Source organism: Triticum urartu, chromosome 7 (genome assembly GCF_003073215.2).
Source record: "Triticum urartu cultivar G1812 chromosome 7, Tu2.1, whole genome shotgun sequence".
NCBI classification, from domain to species: domain Eukaryota; kingdom Viridiplantae; phylum Streptophyta; class Magnoliopsida; order Poales; family Poaceae; genus Triticum; species Triticum urartu.
The window spans coordinates 612833656-612856958 of NC_053028.1; the positions used below are offsets into that span (position 1 = coordinate 612833656).

A 23303-nucleotide genomic window follows, 5' to 3' on the forward strand; every position below is an offset into this window, starting at 1 on the left:
ACTGAAATAGGAAAAAACAGCAATTCTGGGCTGGGTCTCCGGTTAATAGGTTAATCCCAAAAATAATATAAAAGTGGAAAATAAAGCTCAATATAGTCCAAAACAGTAGATAATATAGCATGGAGCAATCAAAAATTTATAGATACGTTGGAGACGTATCAATCCCTTCACTAAATTTCAAGATAAGAGTGTTCTCCCTGAGTATGCACCATTGATATAGTTCGTCGTGTTGAGACACCACGTGATGATCGAGTGTGATAGACTCTACATTCACATACAACGAGTGTAAGCCAGGTTTACACACGCGGAATACTTGGGTTAAACTTCACGAGCCAAGCATGTACAGACATGGCCTCAGAACACTGGAGACCGAAAGGTCGAACATGAGTCATATAGTAGATATGATCAACATAGAGATGTTCACCATTGATGACTACCCCATCTCACGTGATGATCGGGTCCGTGATCTTCACGTGATGATCAACATAGTCGAAGGAACTTGTGATGAACTATAATATGCAAGGGATGACGAAGACGATTCCTGAGCTCTTCACGGTGTAGAAATTAGCGAAAGTAGAAATCAAGAAAGAGCATCAAGTGTTGATGGTTAACAAAACCACTAGTTTCAAGAAAAGGGCAAGGGAAAGAAAGGGAACTTCGAGAAGAATGGCAAGCAAGTTGCCACTCCCGTGAAGAAGCCCAAAGCTGAACCTAAGACTAAAACTAAGTGCTTCTACTGCAAAGGGAATGGTCACTAGAAGCGGAACTGCCCCGAATACTTGGCGGATAAGAAGGATGGAAAAGTGAACAAAGATATATTTGACATACATGTTATTGATGTGTACCTTACTAGTATTTGTAGTAGCCCTTGGCTATTCGATATTGGTTCTGTTGCTAAGATTAGTAACTCGAAACAGGAGTTGCAGAATAAACAAAGACTAGTTAAGGGCGAGGTGACGATGTGTGTTGGAAGTAATTCCAAGGTTGATACGATCACCATCGCACACTCCCTCTAACTTCGGAATTAGTATTAAACCTAAATAAATGTTATTTGGTGTTTGCGTTGAGCATGAATATGATTTGATCATGTTTATTGCAATATGGTTATTCATTTAAGTCAGAGAATCAAGGTTGTCAGAATCGTGATTTTGAATCGGATCGGAGCTCTGATGGTAGGATCGCAAATCGTAGGATCTTCACTATCAGGATCGTAAAAACATAGATTCTATGAACTAAAATCATAGAATCAGAGGGGTTAGTTTGGATCGTAAAGTCGTAGAATCATATAACAGAATCGGGATTCTGACAACCTTGCAGAGAATAATTGTTGTTCTGTTTACATGAGTAAAACCTTCTATGGTCATACACCCAATGTGAATGGTTTATTGAATCTCGACCGTAGTGATACACATATTCATAATATTGATCCAAAAGATGCAAAGTTGATAATGATAGTGCAACATACTTGTGGCATTACCATTTAGATCATATTGGTGTATAGCGCATGAAGAAACTCCATGCGGATGGACTTTTGGTATCACTTGATTACGAATCGTTTGATACTTGCGAACCATGCCTCATGGGCAAGATGACTAAAACTCCGTTCTCTGGAACAATGGAGCGAGCTAATGACTTATTGGAAATAATACATACCGATGTACGCGGTCCGATGAGTGTTGAAGCACGCGGCAGGTATCGTTATTTTCTGAACTTCATAAATGATTTCCGCAGATATGGGTATATCTACTTAATAAAACACAAGTCTGAAACATTTGAGAAGTTCAAAGAATTTCAGAGTGAAGTGGAGAATCATCATAACATGAAAATAAAGTTTCTACGATCTGATCACGGAGGAGAATATTTGAGTTACGAGTTTGTCCTTCATCTAAAACAATGTGGAATAGTTTCACAACTCACGCCGCCTGGAACACCACAGTGTAATGGTGTGTTCTAATGTCGTAACCGTACTTTATTAGATATGGTGCGTTCTATGATGCCTCTTACTGATTTACCAATATTGTTTTGGGGTTATGCATTAGAGACAACTGCATTCATGTTAAATAGGGCACCGTCTAAATCCGTTGAGACGACATCGTATGAACTGTGGCTTGGCAAGAAACCTAAGTTGTCGTTTATTAAAGTTTGGGGATGCGGCGCTTATGTCAAAAGGCTTCAGCCTGATAAGCTCGAACCTAAATTGGAGAAGTGCGTCTTCATAGGATACCCTAAGGAAACCATTGGGTACTCCTTCTACCACAGATCCGAAGGCAAGATCTTTGTTGCTAAGAATGGGTCCTTTCTAGAGAAGGAGTTTCTCTCGAAAGAAGTGAGTGGGAGGAAAGTAGAACTTGATGAGGTTATTGTACCTTCTCTCGAATTGGAGAGTAGCACATCACAGAAAACCGTTCCCGTGATGCCTACACCAACTAGAGAGGAAGCTAATGATGATGATCATGAAACTTCAGATCAAGTTCCTACTGGACTTCTAGGTCGAATAGAGCACGTTCCACACCAGAGTGGTACGATAATCCTGTACTGGGAGTCATGTTATTAGACCATGGCGAACCTACGAACTATGAAGAAGCTATAATGAGCCCAGATTTCGATAAATGGCTTGAGGCCATGAAATCTGAGATGTGATCCATGTATGAGAACAAAGTGTGGACTTTGGTGGATTTTCCCAATGATCGGCAAGCCATTGAGAATAAATGGATTTTCAAGAGGAAGACGAACGTTGATGGCAATATCACTATGTACAAAGCTCGACTTGTCACAAAAGTGTTTTCGACAAGTTGAAGGGGTTGACTACAATGAGACTTTCTCACCCGTAGCGATGCTTAAGTCCGTCTGAATCTTGTTAGCAATTGCCGCATTTTATAATTATGAAATCTCGCAAATGGATGTCAAGAACATCATTCCTTAATGGATATTAAAGAAGAGTTGTATATGATGCAACCAGAAGTTTTTATCGATCCGAAAGGTGCTAACAAAGTGTGCAAGCTCCAGCGATCCATCTATGGACTGGTGCAAGCATCTCAGAGTTGGAATATACGCTTTGATGAGGTGATCAAAGCATATGGTTTTATACAAACTTATGGTGAAGCCTATATTTACAAGAAAGTGAATGGGAGCTCTGTAGCATTTCTGATATTATATGTGGATGACATATTGCTGATTGGAAATGATATAGAATTTTTGGATAGCATAAAAGGATACTTGAATAAGAATTTTTCAATGAAAGACCTCGGTGAAGCTGCTTACATATTAGGCATCAAGATCTATAAAGATAGATGAAGACGCTTGATAAGATTTTTCAATGAGTACATACCTTGACAAGATTTTGAAGGAGTTCAAAATGGATCAGTCAAATAAGGAGTTATTGACTGTATTGGAAGGTGTGAAGTTGAGTAAGACTCAAAGCCCGACCACGGCATAAGATAGAGAGAGAATTAAAGTCATTCCCTATGCCTCAGCCATAGGTTCTATAAAGTATGCCATACTGTGTACCAGACCTATTGTGTACCTTGCCATGAGTTTGGCAAGGAGGTACAATAGTGATCCGGGAGTAGATCACTGGACATCGGTCAAAATTATCCTCAGAGGACTATGGAAATATTTCTCGGTTATGGAGGTGATAAAGACTCCGTCGTAAAGGGATACGCCGATGCAAGCTTTACAATGATTCAGATGACTATGAGTCTCAATCTGGATACATATTGAAAGTGGGAGCAATTAGCTAGAGTAGCTCCATGCAGAACATTGTAGACATAGAAATTTGCAAATACATATGGATCTGAATGTGTAAGACCCATTGACTAAACTTCTCTCACGAGCAAAACATGATCACGCCTTATTACTCTTTGGGTGTTAATCACAAGGCGATGTGAACTAGATTATTGACTCTAGTAAACACTTTGGGTGTTGGTCACATGGCAATGTGAACTATAGGTGTTAATCACATGGTGATGTGAACTATGGGTGTTATTCACATGGCGATGTGAACTAGATTATTGACTCTAGTGCAAATGGGAGACTGAAGGAAATATGCCCTATAGCCAATAATAAAGTTGTTATTTTATATTTCATTGTTCATGATAAAAGTTCATTATTCATGCTAGAATTGCATTGATCTGAAACCTTAATAAATAAACACTGTGTCCCTAGTGAGCCTCTACTAGACTAGCTCGTTGACCAAAGATGGTTAAGGATTCCTAACCATTGACCTGAGTTGTCATTTGATAACGGGATCACATCATTAGGAGAATGATGCGATGGACAAGACCCATCTGTTATCTTAGCATAATGATCGTTCAATTTTATTGCTATTGCTTTCTTCATGTCAAATACATATTCCTTCGAATATGAGATTACGCAACTCCCGGATCCCGGAGGAATGCCTTGTGTGCTATCAAATGTCACAACATAACTGGATGATTATATCTCCGAAGGTATTTGTTGAGTTGGCATAGATTGAGATTAGGATTTGTCAATCCGAGTATCGGAGAGGTATCTCCGGGCCCTCTTGATAATACACATCATAAGCTTGTAAGAAAACGACTAAGGAGTTAGTAATGAGGTGATGTATTAAGGAACGAGTAAAGATACTTGCCGGTAACGAGATTGAACTAGGTATGAAGATACCGACGATCGAATCTCGGGCAAGTAACATACCGATGGATAAAGGGAATTACGTATGTTGTCATAACGATTCGATCGATAAAGATCTTCGTAGAATATGTAGGAGCCAATATGGGCATCCAGGTTCTGCTATTGTTTATTGACCGGAGAGGTGTCTCGGTCATGTCTACATAGTTCTCGAACCCGTAGGGTCCGCATGCTTAACGTTCGATGACGATGTAGTATTATATGAGTTATGTGATTTGGTGACCGAATGTTGTTCGGAGTCCCGGATGAGATCACGGACATGATGAGGAGTCTCTAAATGGCCGAGAGGTAAATATTGATATATAGGATGATGGTATTCGGACACCGGAAGTGTTTCGGGGGGTACCGAGTACTTATCGGGTCACTAGAAGGGGTTCCGGGCATCCCCGACAAAAGATATGGGCCTTATGGGGCCAAGAGGGGAAACACACCAGCCACAAGGGGCTGGTGCGCCCCCATATGGGCCGGCCTACGGAGGAGAAGGAAAGGGGAGAAGGGAAAGTAAAGTGTGGATTAGGATTCCCACTTCCTTCCCTCTCCCCCCCTCTTTTCTCCCCCTTGGGGAAACATGGCAGGAGGCGCAGGGCAAGGCAGGGCCCCTAGGGGGCCGGCGGCCAGCCCTAGGGCGCGCCATGGCCTCTCCCCTCCCCCTCCCATCTATATATATGTGGGAGCGGGGCGCCTAGCACACACAAAATCAATTGTTAGGCGTGTGCGGCGCCCCCTCCACCATTTACACCCCCGTTCATATTTTCGTAGTGCTTAGGCGAAGCCCTGCGGAGATCACTTCACCATCACCGTCACCACACCGTCATGCTGACAGAACTCATCTACTACCTCGATGTCTTGCTGGATCAACAAGGCGAGAAACGTCATCGAGCTGAACGTGTGCAGAACGCGGAGGTGACGTGCGTTCAGTACTTGATCGGTTGAAGCACTAAGAAGTCGACTACATAAACCGCGTTGTGAAACACTTCCACTTATAGTCTACGAGGGTATGTAGACGCACTCTCCCTCTCGTTGCTATGCATCTCCATATATAGATCATTGCGTGTGCGTAGGTTTTTTTTGTTTTCCATGCAACATTTCCCAACAATATTTTCATACTTGAAGAGGAAAAGGATGAACAACAAGAACACAAGAGAGGAATTCACTCAAACAAAGCCTAATCACACATCCACTAGAATAGCAAAGTTGAGATCCACAAGCATACAAGAACAATCCAACGAAATAAGAACAAAGGTAAAGTTCTTCCCACTCCTAAGGAGGTGAGGTCTTGATGATAGTCTTCTCCAAAAGGAGGTCTTGAAATCCACTTGGGGATCCTCTCCTAAGAGGTCTTGATCTCCAAGAGAAGTGGTAGAGGGAGCAAAGCTCTACCAATGTCTCACATATATTTTGCTAACCCTAATAAATGACGTATGAAGGAAATATGCCCTAGAGGCAATAATAAAGTTGTTATTTATATTTCCTTATATCATGATAAATGTTTATTATTCATGCTAGAATTGTATTAACCGGAAACTTAGTACATGTGTGAATACATAGACAAACAGAGTGTCACTAGTATGCCTCTACTTGACTAGCTTGTTGATCAAAGATGGTTAAGTGTCCTAGCCATAGACAAAGAGTTGTCATTTGATAAACGGGATCACATCATTAGAGAATGACGTGATTGACTTGACCCATCCGTTAGCTTAGCATGATGATCGTTTAGTTTACTGCTATTGCTTTCAACATAACTTATACATGTTCCTATGACTATGAGATCATGCAACTCCCGAATACCAGAGGAACACTTAGTGTGCTATCAAACATCACAATGTAACTGGGTGACTATAAATATGCTCTACGGGTGTCTCCGATGGTGTTTGTTGAGTTGGCATAGATTGAGATTAGGATTTGTCAGTCCGAGTATCGGAGAGGTATCTCTGGGCCTTCTCGGTAATTTACATCACTATAAGCCTTGCAAGCAATGTAACTAATGAGTTACTTACGAGATGTAGCCTTATGGAACGAGTAAAGAGACTTGCCGGTAACGAGATTGAATTAGGTATGATGATACCGATGATCGAATCTCGGGCAAGTAACATACCGATGACAAAGGGAACAACATATGTTGTTATGCGGTTTGACCGATAAAGATCTTCGTAGAATATGTAGGAACCAATATAAGCGTCCAGGTTCCGCTATTGGTTATTGACCGGAGATGAGTCTCGGTCATGTCTACATAGTTCTCGAACCCATAGGGTCTGCACGCTTAACGTTCGGTGACGATCGGTATTATGAGTTTATGTGTTTTGATGTACTAAAGGTAGTTCGGAGTCCCGAATATGATTACGGACATGACGAGGGGTCTCGAAATGGCCGAGACATAAAGATCAATATATTGGATGACTATGTTTGGACATCAGAATGGTTTCGGGTGAGTTCGGGCATTTACCGGAGTACTGGGAGGTTACCGGAACCCCCCAGGGAGTGTATGGGCCTTATTGGGCCTTAGTGGGAGAGAGGAGGAGGCGGCCTAGGAGGGGGCGCCCCCCAAGCCCAATCCGAATTGGGAGGGGGGCCGGGCCCCCTTTCCTTCCTCCCTCTCTCCTCCCTCCTTCCTCTCCTACTCCTACTTGGAAGGGGGAGAATCCTACACCTGGTGGGAGTAGGACTCCCCTAGGGCCCTCCATAGAGGGCCGGCCCTCCCCCTCCTCCACTCCTCTATATACGGGGGAGGGGAGCACCCCATAGACATACAAGTTGATCATTGTCTTAGCCGTGAGCAGGGCCCCCCTCCACCATAATCTAACACGACCATATCGTAGCGGTGCTTAGGCGAAGCCCTGTTCCGGTAGCTTCATCATCATCGTCATAACGCCGTCATGCCGAAGAAACTCTCCCTCGACACTCAGCTGGATCTAGAGTTCGCGGGGCATCACCGAGTTGAACGTGTGCAGATCCCGGATGTGTCGTACCTTCGGTGCTAGGATCGGTCGGATCGTGAAGATGTTCGACTACATCAACCGCGTTGTCATAACGCTTCCGCTTACGGTCTACGAGGGTCCGTAGACAACACTCTTCCCCTCTCGTTGCTATGCATCACCTAGATGTTGGGGAATGTAGTAATTAAAAAAATTTCCTACGCACATGCAAGATCATGGTGATGCATAGCAACGAGAGGGGAGAGTATCGTCCACGTACCCTCGTAGACCGTAAGCGGAAGTGTTATGAGAATGCGGTTGATGTAGTCGTACGTCTTCACGATCCGACCGATCCAAGTACCGAAGGCACGGCACCTCCGAGTTCAGCACACGTTCAGCTCGATGACGTCCCACGAACTCCGATCCAGCAGAGCTTTGTGGGAGAGTTTCGTCAGCACGATGGCGTGATGACGGTGATGATGTTGCTACCGACGTAGGGCTTCGCCTAAGCACTGCTACGATATGATCGAGGTGGATTATGGTGGAGGGGGGGGGGCACCGCACATGGCTTGGAACAATCAACTTGTGTGCATTTAGGTGCCCCTCCCCCGCCCCGTATATAAAGGAGCAAGGGGGAGGCCGGACGGCCTTGGTGCGCCCCAAGGAGATCAGGAATCCTCCTCCTAGTAGGAGTAGGATTCATCTTTTCCTAGTCCTACTAGGAAGGGGGAAGGGGGAAGGAAAGAGAGGGAGAGCGAGAGGGAAAGAGGGGCCACGCCCCCTCCCCTAGTCCAATTCGGACTCCTCATGGGAGGGGGTGCGCCACCTCCTGAGCTGCTGCCCCCTCTCTCCCCTCAGGCCCACTAAGGCCCAATACTTCCCCAGGGGGGTTCCGGTAACCCCTCCGGCTCTCCGGTTTTCTCCGAAACCATTCGGAACACTTCCGGTGTCCGAACATAGCCGTCCAATATATCAATCTTTACATGTCAACCATTTCAAGACTCCTCATCATGTCCATGATCACATCCGGGACTCCAAACTACCTTCGGTACATCAAAACACATAAACTCATAATACCGATCGTCACCGAACTTTAAGCGTACGGACCCTACGGGTTCGAGAACTATGTAGACATGACCGAGACTCATCTCCGGTCAATAACGAATAGTGGAACATGGATGCTCATATTGGTTCCTACATATTCTACGAAGATCTTAATCGGTCAAACCGCATAACAACATACGTTGTTCCCTTTGTCATCGGTATGTTACCTTCCCGAGATTCGATCGTCGGTATCCTCATACCTAGTTCAATCTTGTTACCGGCAAGTCTCTTTACTCGTTCTGTAATACATCATCCCGCAACTAACTTATTAGTCACAATGCTTGCAAGGCTTATAGTGATGTGCATTACCGAGAGGGCCCAGAGATACCTCTCCGACAATCGGAGTGACAAATCCTAATCTCGATCTATGCCAACTCAACAAGCACCATCGGAGACACCTGTAGAGCACCTTTATAATCACCCAGTTACGTTGTGACGTTTGGTAGCACACAAAGTGTTCCTCCGGTACTCGGGAGTTGCATAATCTCATAGTCATAGGAACATGTATGAGTCATGAAGAAAGCAATATCAACAAACTAAATGATCATGATGCTAAGCTAACGGATGGGTCAAGTCAATTACATCATTCTCTAATGATGTGATCCCGTTAATCAAATGAAAACTCATGTCTATGGTTAGGAAACATAACCATCATTGATTCAACGAGCTAGTCAAGTAGAGGCAAACTAGTGACACTCTGTTTGTCTATGTATTCACACATTTACTAAGTTTCCGGTTAATACAATTCTAGCATGAATAATAAACATTTATCATGATATAAGGAAATATAAATAACAACTTTATTATTGCCTCTAGGGCATATTTCCTTCAGTCTCCCACTTGCACTAGAGTCAATAATCTAGATTACACAGTAATGATTCTAACACCCATGGAGTCTTGGTGCTGATCATGTTTTGCTCGTGAGAGAGGCTTAGTCAACGGGTCTGCAACATTCAGATCTGTATGTATCTTGCAAATCTCTATGTCTCCCTCCTTGACTTGATCGCGGATGGAATTGAAGCGTCTCTTGATGTGCTTGGTTCTTTTGTGAAATCTGGATTCCTTTGCCAAGGCAATTGCACCAGTATTGTCACAAAAGATTTTCATTGGACCCGATGCACTAGGTATGACACCTAGATCAGATATGAACTCCTTCATCCAGACTCCTTCATTTGCTGCTTCCGAAGCAGCTATGTACTCCGCTTCACATGTCGATCCCGCCATGACGCTTTGCTTAGAACTGCACCAACTGACAGCTCCACCGTTCAATAAAAACATGTATCCGTTTTGTGACTTAGAGTCATCCGGATCAGTGTCAAAGCTTGCATCAACGTAACCATTTACGATGAGCTCTTTGTCACCTCCATAAACGAGAAACATATCCTTAGTCCTTTTCAGGTATTTCAGGATGTTCTTGACCGCTGTCCAGTGATCCACTCCTAGATTACTTTGGTACCTCCCTGCTAAACTAATAGCAAGGCACACATCAGGTCTGGTACACAGCATTGCATACATGATAGAGCCTATGGCTGAAGCATAGGGAACATCTTTCATTTTGTCTCTATCTTCTGCAGTGGTCGGGCATTGAGTCTGACTCAACTTCACACCTTGTAACACAGGTAAGAACCCGTTCTTTGCTTGATCCATTTTGAACTTCTTCAAAACTTTATCAAGGTATGTGCTTTGTGAAAGTCCAATTAAGTGTCTTGATCTATCTCTATAGATCTTGATGCCCAATATATAAGCAACTTCACCAAGGTCTTTCATTGAAAAACTCTTGTTCAAGTATCCTTTTATGCTATCCTAAAATTCTATATCATTTCCAATCAGCAATATGTCATCCACATATAATATTAGAAATGCTACAGAGCTCCCACTCACTTTCTTGTAAATACAGGCTTCTCCAAAAGTCTGTATAAAACCATATGCTTTGATCACACTATCAAAACGTTTATTCCAACTCCGAGAGGCTTGCACCAGTCCATAAATGGATCGCTGGAGTTTGCACACTTTGTTAGCTCCCTTTGGATCGACAAAACCTTCTGGTTGCATCATATACAACTCTTCTTCCAGAAATCCATTCAGGAATGCAGTCTTTACATCCATTTGCCAAATTTCATAATCATAAAATGTGGCAATTGCTAACATGATTCGGATGGACTTAAGCATCGCTATGGGTGAGAAGGTCTCATTGTAGTCAACTCCCTGAACTTGTCAAAAACCTTTCGCAACAAGTCGAGCTTTGTAGACAATAACATTACCGTCAGTGTCAGTCTTCTTCTTGAAGATCCATTTATTCTCGATGGCTTGCCGATCATCGGGCAAGTCAACCAAAGTCCACACTTTGTTCTCATACATGGATCCCATCTCAGATTTCATGGCCTCAAGCCATTTTGATCTGGGCTCATCATCTCTTCCTCATAGTTCGTATGTTCGTCATGGTCAAGTAACATGACCACCAGAATAGGATTACCGTACCACTCTGGTTTGGATCTTACTCTGGTTGACCTACGAGGTTCGGTAGTAACTTGATCTGAAGTTACATGATCTTCATCATTATCTTCCTCACTAATTGGTGTAGGAGTCACAGGAATAGATTTCTGTGATGAACTACTTTCCAATAAGGGAGTAGGTACAGTTACCTCATCAAGTTCTACTTTCCTCCCACTCACTTCTTTCGAGAGAAACTCCTTCTCTAGAAAGGATCCATTCTTAGAAACGAATGTCTTGCCTTTGGATCTGTGATAGAAGGTGGACCCAACAGTTTCCTTTGGGTATTCTATGAAGACACATTTCTCCGATTTGGGTTCGAGCTTATCAGGTTGAAGTTTCTTTACATAAGCATCGCAGCCCCAAACTTTAAGAAATGACAACTTTGGTTTCTTGCCAAACCACAGTTCTTACGGCGTCATCTCAACAGATTTAGATGGTTCCCTATTTAATGTGAATGCAGCCGTCTCTAAAGCATAACCCCAAAACGATAGCGGTAAATCAGTAAGAGACATCATAGATCGCACCATATCTAGTAAAGTACGATTACGACGTTCGGACACACCATTACGCTGTGGTGTTCCGGGTGGTGTGAGTTGTGAAACTATTCCGCATAGTTTCAAATGAAGACCACACTCGTAACTCAAATATTCTCCTCCACGATCAGATCGTAGAAACTTTATTTTCTTGTTACGATGATTTTCCACTTCACTCTGAAATTCTTTGAACTTTTCAAATGTTTCAGACTTATGTTTCATCAAGTAGATATACCCATATCTGCTCAAATCATCTATGAAGGTGAGAAAATAACGATACCTGCCACGAGCCTCAACATTCATCGGACCACATACATCAGTATGTATGATTTCCAATCAGTTGCTCGCTCCATAGTTCCAGAGAACGATGTTTTAGTCATCGTGCCCATGAGGCATGGTTCGCAAGTACCAAGTGATTCATAATCAAGTGATTCCAAAAGTCCATCAGAATGGAGTTTCTTCATGCGCTTTACACCAATATGACGTAAACGGCAGTGCCACAAATAAGTTGCACTATCATTATCAACTCTGCATCTTTTAGCTTCAATATTACGAATATGTGTATCACTACTATCGAGATTCATCAAAAATAGACCACTCTTCAAGGGTGCATGACCATAAAAGATATTACTCATATAAATAGAAGAACCATTATTCTCAGATTTAAATGAATAACCGTCTCACATCAAACAAGATCCAGATATAATGTTCATGCTCAATGCTGGCACCAAATAACAATTATTTAGGTCTAAAACTAATCCCGAAGGTAGATGTAGAGGTAGCGTGCCGACCGCGATCACATCGACTTTGGAACCATTTCCCATGCGCATCGTCACCTCGTCCTTAGCCAATCTTTGCTTAATCCGTAGACCCTATTTTGAGTTGCAAATATTAGCAATAGAACCAGTATCAAATACCCAGGTGCTACCGCGAGCATTAGTAAGGTACACATCAATAACATGTATATCACATATACCTTTGTTCACCTTGCCATCCTTCTTATCCGCCAAATACTTGGGGCAGTTCCGCTTCCAGTGACCAGTCCCTTTGCAGTAGAAGCACTCAGTCCCAGGCTTAGGTCCAGACTTGGGCTTCTTCACTTGGGCAGCAACATGCTTGCCGTTCTTCTTGAAGTTCCCCTTCTTCTTGAAGTTCCCCTTCTTCCCTTTACCCTTTTTCTTGAAACTGGTGGTCTTGTTGACCATCAACACTTGATGCTCCTTCTTGATTTCTACCTCCGCAGCCTTTAGCATTGCGAAGAGCTCAGGAATCGTCTTATTCATCCCTTGCATATTATAGTTCATCACAAAGCTCTTGTAGCTTGGTGGCAGTGATTGAAGAACTCTGTCAATGACACTATCATCAGGAAGATTAACTCCCAGTTGAGTCAAGTGGTTGTGGTACCCAGACATTCTGAGTATATGTTCACTGACAGAACTATTCTCCTCCATCTTGCAACTATAGAACTTATTGGAGACTTCATATCTCTCAATCCGGGCATTTGCTTGAAATATTAACTTCAACTCCTGGAACATCTCATATGCTCCATGACGTTCAAAACATCGTTGAAGTCCCGGTTCTAAGCCGTAAAGCATGGCACATTGAACTATCGAGTAGTCATCAGCTTTGCTCTGCCAGCAGTTCATAACATCTGGCGTTGCTCCTGCAGCGGGTTTGGCACCTAGCGGTGCTTCCAGGACGTCAGTCTTCTATGCAGCAAATCCTCAAGTTACGAACCCAGTGTGTGTAATTGCTACCATCATCTTTCAACTTTGCTTTCTCAAGGAACGCATTAAAATTCAACAGAACAACAACACGGGCCATCTATCTACAACAATATAGACAAGCAAAATACTATCAGGTACTAAGTTCATGATAAATTGAAGTTTAATTAATCATATTACTTAAGAACTCCCACTTAGACAGACATCCCTCTAATCATCTAAGTGATCACGTGATCCATATCAACTAAACCATGTCCGATCATCACGTGAGATGGAGTAGTTTTCAATGGTGAACATCACTATGTTGATCATATCTACTATATGATTCACGCTCGACCTTTCGGTCTTAGTGTTTCGAGGCCATATCTGCATATGCTAGGCTCGTCAAGTTTAACCCGAGTATTCTGCCTGTGCAAAACTGGCTTGCACCCGTTGTATGTGAACGTAGAGCTTATCACACCCGATCATCACGTGGTGTCTCGGCACGACGAGCTTTCACAATGGTGCATACTCAGGGAGAACACTTGTACCTTCAAATTTAGTGAGAGATCATCTTATAATGCTACTATTGATCTAAGCAAAATAAGATGCACAAAAGATAAACATCACATGCAATAAATATAAGTGATATGATATGGCCATTGATACGTCTCCAACGTATCTATAATTTTGGATTATTCCATGCTATTATATTATCAACCTTGGATGTTTTATATGCATTTATATGCTATTTTATATGATTTTTGGGACTAACCTATTAACCCAGAGCCCAGTGGCAATTCCTGTTTTTTCCTTGTTTTAGAGTATCGCAGAAAAGGAAAATCAAACGGAGTCCAATTGACCTGAAACATCACGGAACTTATTTTTGGATCAGAAGAATCCCATAAGACTTGGAGTGCACGTCAGGGGATCTACAAGAGGCCACGAGGCAGGGGGCGCGCCCTCCACCCTCGTGAGCCCCTCGTGGCCCCCCTGACGTATTTCTTCCGCCTATATATCTCCATATACCCTAAAAACATCCGAGAGCACAATAGATCGGGAGTTCCGCCGCCAGAAGCCTCCGTAGCCACCGAAAGCCAATCTAGACCCGTTCTGACACCCTGCCGGAGGGGGGAATCCCTCTTCGGTGGCCATCTTCGTCATCCCGATGCTCTCCATCACGAGGAAGGAGTAGTTCTCCCTCGGGGCTGAGGGTATGTACCAGTAGCTATGTGTTTGATCTCTCTCTCTCTCTATCTATCTCTCTCGTGTTCTTGAGGTGGTACGATCTTGATGTATCGCGAGCTTTGCTATTATAGTTGGATCTAATGATGTTTCTCCCCCTCTACTCTCTTGTAATGGATTGAGTTTTCCCTTTGAAGTTATCTTATCGGATTGAGTCTTTAAGGATTTGAGAACACTTGATGTATGTCTTGCGTGGGATATCTGTGGTGACAATGGGGTATTCTATGATCCACTTGATGTATGTTTTGGTGATCAACTTGCGGGTTCCGTGACCTTGGGAATCTATGCATAGGGGTTGGCACACATTTTCGTCTTGACTCTCCGGTAGAAACTTCGGGGCACTCTTTGAGGTTCTATGTGTTGGTTGAATAGATCAATCTGGGATTGTGTGATGCATACCGTATAATCATACCCACGGATACTTGAGGTGACATTGGAGTATCTAGGTGACATTAGGGTTTTGGTTGATTTGTGTCTTAAGGTGTTATTCTAGTACGAACTCTAGGGCTGTTTGTGAAACTTATAGGAATAGCCCAACGGATTGATTGGAAAGAATAACTTTGAAGTGGTTTCGTACCCTACCATGATCTCTTCGTTTGTTCTCCGCTATTAGTGACTTTGGAGTGACTCTTTGTTGCATGTTGAGGGATATTTATGTGATCCAATTATGTTATTATTGTTGAGGGAACTTGCAATAGTGAAAGTATGAACGCTAGGCCTTGTTTCAACGCATTGCAATACTGTTTGTGCTCACTTTTATCATTAGTTACCTTGCTGTTTTTATATTTTCAGATTACAAAAACCTTTATCTACCATCCATATGCCACTTGTATCACCATCTATTCACCGAACTAGTGCACGTATACAATTTACCATTGTATTGGGTGTGTTGGGGACACAAGAGACTCTTTGTTATTTGGTTGCAGGGTTGCTTGAGAGAGACCATCTTCATCCTACGCCTCCTACGGATTGATAAACCTTAGGTCATCCACTTGAGGGAAATTTAGTACTGCACTACAAACCTCTGCACTTGGAGGCCCAACAACGTCTACAAGAAGAAGGTTGTGTAGTAGACATCAAGCTCTTTTCTGGCGCCATTGCCGGGGAGGTTAGTGCTTGAAGGTATATCTTTAGATCTTGCAATCGAATCATTTTGTTTCTTGTTTTAGCACTAGTTTAGTTTATAAAAGAAAACTACAAAAAAAATATGGAATTGAGTTTGCCTCATACGCTTCATCTTTTTAATATCTTTCGTGAGTATGATGTAAAGGAAAATTGTGCCAAAGTGTTAGAAGAAGAATGCATTAAAATGTTTGGCACTAAATATTTGAATGATGAGCATGATTGTAATGTTGTTAGTATGAATTCCTTGTATATCCATGATGCTAATGATATGCAAAGCCACAAGCTTGGGGAAGCTATGTTTGATGAAGATGATATTTTTTGTCCCCCAAGTTTTGATGAGAAAATTTATTATGATGAAAGCATGCCTCCTATTTATGATGATTATATTGACGAAAGTGGATTTGGAGAGGTCATGACTTTATTTTGTGATGAATCCACTATTTCGGAAGAGGATCCAATTGATTATGAGAAAAAAGTTGCTATCTATGATGATTATTGTGATGACTTGTATGCTATAAAGAATAATGATATCCATGAAACTTGTCATCATGATTTTAGTTTTCAATTGGATTATGCCTCACATGATAATTATTTTGTTGAGTTTGCTCCCACTATTATTCATGAGAAGAATTTTGCTTATGTAGAGAGTAGTAAATTTTCTATGCTTGTAGATCATGAAAAGAATGCTTTAGGTGCTGGTTATATTGTTGAATTCCTTCATGATGCTACTGAAAATTATTATGAGGGAGGAACATATGCTTGTAGGAGTTGCAATAATATCAAGTTTCCTCTCTATGTGCTTAAAATCTTGAAGTTTTGCTTGCTTTACCTTCCTATGCTAGTTAATTATTGTTCCCACAAGTTGTTTGCTCACAAAATACCTATGCATAGGAAGTGGGTTAGACTTAAATGTGCTAGCCATATTCTTCATGATGCTCTCTTTATGTTACAATTCTTATCTTTTATGTGAGCATCGTTGAAATCATCATGGCTAACTAGGGGTGTCAAACGATAGCGCTTGTTGGGAGGAAACCCAACTTTATTTTTGTTCCTTGCTTTTTGCTCCTGTTTAGTAATAAATAATTTATCTAGCCTCTGTTATGATTGAGTTTTTTATGTTTTAGTTAGTGTTTGTTCCAACTAGAACCATTGGGGAAAGTCTTTTTAATCTTGCTGTAAAAAACAGAAACTTTAGCGCTCACGAGAATTGCTGTCATTTTTATTTGGAGAGTTCTATTTAGTTAATTATTTTTGAAGATGATTAATAGATAAATTCCTCACGTCCAGCAATTTATTTGAGAATTTTATGAGTTCCAGAAGTATATGTTTGATCCAGATTACTACAGACTGTTCTGTTTTTGACAGATTATGTTTTCTATGTGTTGTTTACTTATTTTGATGAATCTATGGCTAGTAAAAGAGTTTATAAACCATAGATAAGTTGGAATACAGTAGGTTTAACACAAATATAAATAAAGAATGAGTTCATTACAGTACCTTGAAGTGGTGTTTTGTTTTGTTTCGCTAACGGAGCTTACGAGTTTTCTGTTAAGTTTTGTGTTGTGAAGTTTTCAAGTTTTGGGTAAAGATTCGATGGACTATGGAATAAGGAGTGGCAAGAGCCTAAGCTTGGGGATGACCAAGGCACCCCAAGGTAATATTCAAGGACAACCAAGAGCCTAAGCTTGGGGATGCCCCGGAAGGCATCCCCTCTTTCGTCTTCGTTCATCGGTAACTTTACTTGGAGCTATATTTTTATTTACCACATGATATGTGTTTTGCTTGGAGCGTCATTTCATTTTATTTTGCTTTGCTTGCTGTTTGAATAAAATACCAAGATCTGAAATTCTTTAATGTTATGGATTCTTCATATAGTTGCACAATTATTTGACTACTCATTGATCTTCACTTATATCCTTCGGAGTAGTTTGTCATTTGCTCTAGTGCTTCACTTATATCCTTTTAGAGCACGGTGGTGGCTTTATTTTATAGAAATAGATGAACTCTCATGCTTCACTTATATTATTTTGAGAGTCCTAAACAGCTTGGTAATTTGCTTTGGTTATGAATTTAGTCCTAATATGATGGGCATCCAAGAGGGATATAATAAAAACTTTCATAGAAAGTGCATTGAATACTATGAGAAGTTTGATACTTGATGATTGTTTTGAGATATGAGGATGGTAATATTAGAGTCATGCTACTTAGTAGTTGTGAATTTGAGAGATACTTGTGTTAACGTTTGTGATTCCCGTAGCATGCACGTATGGTGAACCGTTATGTGATGAAGTCGGAGCATGATTTATTTATTGATTGTCTTCCTTATGAGTGGCGGTCGGGGACGAGCGATGGTCTTTTCCTACCAATCTATCCCCTAGGAGCATGCGCGTAGTACTTTGTTTTGATAACTAATAGATTTTTGCAATAAGTATGTGAGTTCTTTATGACTAATGTTGAGTCCATGGATTATACGCACTCTCACCCTTCCACCATTGCTAGCCTCTCTAGTACCGCGCAACTTTCGCCGGTACCATAAACCCACCATATATCTTCCTCAAAACAACCACCATACCTACCTATTATGGCATTTCCATAGCCATTCCGAGATATATTACCATGCAACTTTCCACCGTACGTTATTATGACATGCTTCATCATTGTTATTGCTTTGCATGATCATGTAGTTGACATCGTATTTGTGGCATGGCCACCATTCATTATTTTTCCATACATGTCACTCTTGAGTCATTGCACATCCCGGTACACCGCCGGAGGCATTCATATAGAGTCATATTTTGTTCTAAGTATCGAGTTGTAATTCTTCAATTGTAAGTAAATAAAAGTGTGATGATCATCATTATTAGAGCATTGTCCCAGTGAGGAAAGGATGATGGAGACTATGATTCCCCCATAAGTCGGGATGAGACTCCGGACGAAAAATAAAAAAAGAAAAAAAGAGAAAAAAGAGGCCATAAAAAAATAGAAAAGGCCCAAATAAAAAAATAGAAAAGGCCCAAATAAAAAATAAAACAAATAAAAAATGAGAGAAAAAGAGATAAGGGGCAATGCTACTATCCTTTTACCACACTTGTGCTTCAAAGTAGCACCATGATCTTCACGATAGAGAGTCTCCTATGTTGTCACTTTCACATACTAGTGGGAATCTTTCATTATAGAACTTGGCTTGTATATTCCAACAATGGGCCTCCTCAAGTGCCCTAGGTCTTCGTGAGAAAGCAAGTCGGATGCACACCCACTTAGTTTCTTTTGTTGAGCTTTCATACATTTATAGCTCTAGTGCATCCGTTGCATGGCAATCCCTACTCACTCACATTGATATATATTGATGGGCATCTCCATAGCCCGTTGATATGCCTAGTTGATGTGAGACTATCTTCTTCTTTTTTGTCTTCTCCACAACCACCATTCTATTCTACCTATAGTGCTATGTCCATGGCTCATGCTCATGTATTGCGTGAAGATTGAAAAAGTTTGAGAACATCAAAAGTATGAAACAATTGCTTGGCTTGTCATCGGGGTTGTGCATGATTTGAATATTTTGTGTGGTGAAGATAGAGCATAGCCAGACTATATGATTTTGTAGGGATAGCTTTCTTTGGCCATGTTATTTTGAGAAGACATGATTGCTTAGTTAGTATGCTTGAAGTATTATTATTTTTATGTCAATATTAAACTTTTGCCTTGAATCTTATGGATCTGAACATTCATGCAAAGATGAAGAGAATTACTTAGAGAAATATGTCAGGTAGCATTCCACATCAAAAATTCTGTTTTTATCATTTTCCTACTCGAGGACGAGCAGGAATTAAGCTTGGCGATGCTGATATGTCACCAACGTATCTATAATTTTTGATTGTTCCATGCTATTATATTATCAACCTTGGATGTTTTATATGCATTTATATGCTATTTTATATGATTTTTGGGACCAACCTATTAACCCAGAGCCCAGTGCCAGTTTCTATTTTTTTCCTTGTTTTGGAGTATCGCAGAAAAGAAAAATCAAACGGAGTCCAATTGACCTGAAACTTCACGGAACTTATTTTTGGACCAGAAGAAGCCCACAGAGTATCGGAGTTGGACCAAGAGAGTCCCGGGCTGCCCACGAGGGTGGGGGGCACGCCCACCCCCCTGGGCACGCCCCCTGCCTCATGGACATCCCAGAGGTCCACCGACGTACTTCTTCCTCCCATATATACCCATATACCCTAAAAACTTCGGGGAGCACAATAGATCGGGAGTTCCGCCGCCAGAAGCCTCCGTAGCCACCGAAAACCAATCTAGACCCGTTCCGGCACCCTGCCGGAGGGGGGAATCCCTCTCTGGTGGCCATCTTCATCATCCCGGTGCTCTCCATGACGAGGAGGGAGTAGTTCTCCCTCGGGGCTGAGGGTATGTACCAGTAGCTATGTGTTTGATCTCTCTCTCTCTCTCTCTCGTGTTCTTGAGGTGGTACCATCTTGATGTATCGCGAGCGTTGCTATTATAGTTGGATCTTATGATGTTTCTCCCCCTCTACTCTCTTGTAATGGATTGAGTTTTCCCTTTGAAGTTATCTTATCGGATTGAGTCTTTAAGGATTTGAGAACACTTGATGTATGTCTTGCGTGGGATACCTGTGGTGACAATGGGGTATTCTATGATCCACTTGATGTATGTTTTGGTGATCAACTTGCGGGTTCCGTGACCTTGGGAATCTATGCATAGGGGTTGGCACACGTTTTTGTCTTGACTCTCTGGTAGAAACTTTGGGGCACTCTTTGAGTTTCTATGTGTTGGTTGAATAGATGAATCTAAAATTGTGTGATGCATATCGTATAATCATACCCAGGGATACTTGAGGTGACATTGGAGTATCTAGGTGACATTAGGGTTTTGATTGATTTGTGTCTTAAGGTGTTATTCTAGTATGAACTCTAGGGCTGTTTGTGACACTTATAGGAATAGCCCAACGGATTGATTGGAAAGAATAACTTTGAGGTGGCTTCGTACCCTACCATGATCTCTTCGTTTGTTCTCCTCTATTAGTGACTTTGGAGTGACTCTTTGTTGCATGTTGAGGGATAGTTATGTGATCCAATTATGTTATTATTGTTGAGGGAACTTGCACTAGTGAAAGTATGAACCCTAGGCCTTGTTTCAACACATTGCAATACCATTTGTGCTCCCTTTTATCATTAGTTACGTTGCTGTTTTTATATTTTCAGATTACAAAAACCTTTATCTACCATCCATATACCACTTGTATCACCATCTCTTCGCCGAACTAGTGCACCTATACAATTTACCATTGTATTGGGTGTGTTGGGGACACAAGATACTCTTTGTTATTTGGTTGCATTGTTGCTTGAGAGAGACCATCTTCATCCTACGCCACCTACGGATTGATAAACCTTAGGTCATCCACTTGAGGGAAATTTGCTACTGCCCTACAAACCTCTGCACTTGGAGGCCCAACAACGTCTACAAGAAGAAGGTTGTGTACTAGACATCAGCCATCATCATCTTGGGCCTGTGATCTCCATCTCCAAAGCACCGTGATGATCACCATCGTCACCGGCTTGACACCTTGATCTCCATCGAAGCATCGTTGTCGTCATGCCAACTATTGCCTCCACGACTATCGCTACCTCTTAGTGATAAAGTAAAGCAATTACATGGCGATTGCATTTCATACAATAAAGCGACAACCATATGGCTCCTGCCAGTTGCCGATAACTGTGTTACAAAACATGATCATCTCATACAATAAAATTTAGCATCATGTCTTGACCATATCACATCACAACATGCCCTACAAAAACAAGTTAGACATCCTCTACTTTGTTGTTGCAAGTTTTACGTGGCTGCTACGGGCTGAGCAAGAACCGTTCTTACCTATGCATCAAAAACCACAACGCGGTATAGTGATTGCTTTTTGATCTTTAGAAAGAACCTTGTTCATTGAATCCGATTCAACTAAATCTGGAGAAACAGACACCCACTAGCCACCTGTGTGCGAAGCACGTCAGTAGAACCAGCCCGCATAAGCGTACGCGTAATGTCGGTCTAGGCCGCTTCATCCAACAATGCCGCTGAATCAAGAATCAACTAGTGACGACAAGCAATATGTATATACCCACGCCCACAACTCCGTTGTGTTCTACTCATGCATATAACATCTACGCATAAACCTGGCTCTGATGCCACTGTTGGGGAATGTAGTAATTTCAAAAAAAATCCTACGCACACGCAAGATTATGGTGATGCATAGCAACGAGAGGGGAGAGTATCGTCCACGTACCCTCGTAGACCGTAAGCGGAAGCGATGAGAACGCGGTTGATGTAGTCGTATGTCTTCACGATACGACTGATCCAAGTACCGAACGCACGGCACCTTCGAGTTCAGCACACGTTCAGCTCGATGACGTCCCACGAACTCCGATCCAGCAGAGCTTTGCGGGAGAGTTCCATCAGCACGACAGCGTGATGACGGTGATAATGTTGCTACCGATGCAGGGCTTCGCCTAAGCACTACTACGATATTATCGAGGTGGATTATGGTGGAGGGGGGCACCGCACACGGCTTGGAACAATCAACTTGTGTGTATTTAGGTGCCCCCCCGCCCCCGTATATAAAGGAGCAAGGGGGCAGGCCGGCCGGCCTTGGTGTGCCCCAAGGAGAGGAGGAATCCTCCTCCTAGTAGGAGTAGGATTCATCTTTTGCTAGTCCTACTAGGAAGGGGGAAGGGGGAAGGAAAGAGAAGGAGAGGGAGAGGGTGTCGGTGTCAAAACCGGCGGATCTCGGGTAGGGGGTCCCGAACTGTGCGTCTAAGGCGGATGGTAACAGGAGGCGTGGGACACAATGTTTACCCAGGTTCGGGCCCTCTCGATGGAGGTAATACCCTACGTCCTGCTTTATTGATCTTGATGATATGAGTATTACAAGAGTTGATCTACCACGAGATCGTAGAGGCTAAACCCTAGACGCTAGCCTATGATTCTGATTGTTGTTGTCCTACGGACTAAACCCTCCAGTTTATATAGACACCGGAGGGGGGCTAGGGTTACACAGAGTCGGTTACAAGGGAGGAGATCTACATATCCGAATTGCCAAGCTTGCCTTCCACGCAAAGGAGAGTCTCACCCGGACACGGGACAAAGTCTTCAATCTTGTATCTTCATAGTCCAACAGTCCGACCAAAGTATATAGCCCGGCTGTCCGAGGACCCCCTAATCCAGGACTCCCTCAGCAGCCCCTGAACCTGGCTTCAATAATGATGAGTCCGGCGCGCAGATTGTCTTCGGCATTGCAAGGCGGGTTCCTCCTCCGAATACTCTACAGAAGATTCTTGAACACAAGGGTCGTGTACAGCTCTGCAAAACAAATTCCACATACCACCGTAGAGAGTATATTATTCCACAAATCCAATCTGCTGACAACTTTTCATAACGTGATGTCCTGCCGTGGCCTGGTCATTACGAACCGTTTTTTCCTACCTGCTATCGCACGTGTTGCGAGG

The 23303-nt window shown here is 42.3% G+C and overlaps 1 protein-coding gene across 1 annotated transcript in view; it reads right to left on the reverse strand.

The window, feature by feature from the left end:
* Nucleotides 1-12630: 12630 nt before the first annotated feature.
* The window catches only part of LOC125519176, a gene marked incomplete at its 3' end in the record, with an annotated part of 60595 nt that continues 49922 nt past the window's right edge, over nt 12631-23303 (reverse strand). The window contains exon 2 of the mRNA XM_048684052.1: nt 12631-13020. Within this exon, the coding sequence (XP_048540009.1) occupies nt 12631-13020 (390 nt within the window). The remainder of the gene's footprint in view (nt 13021-23303) is intronic.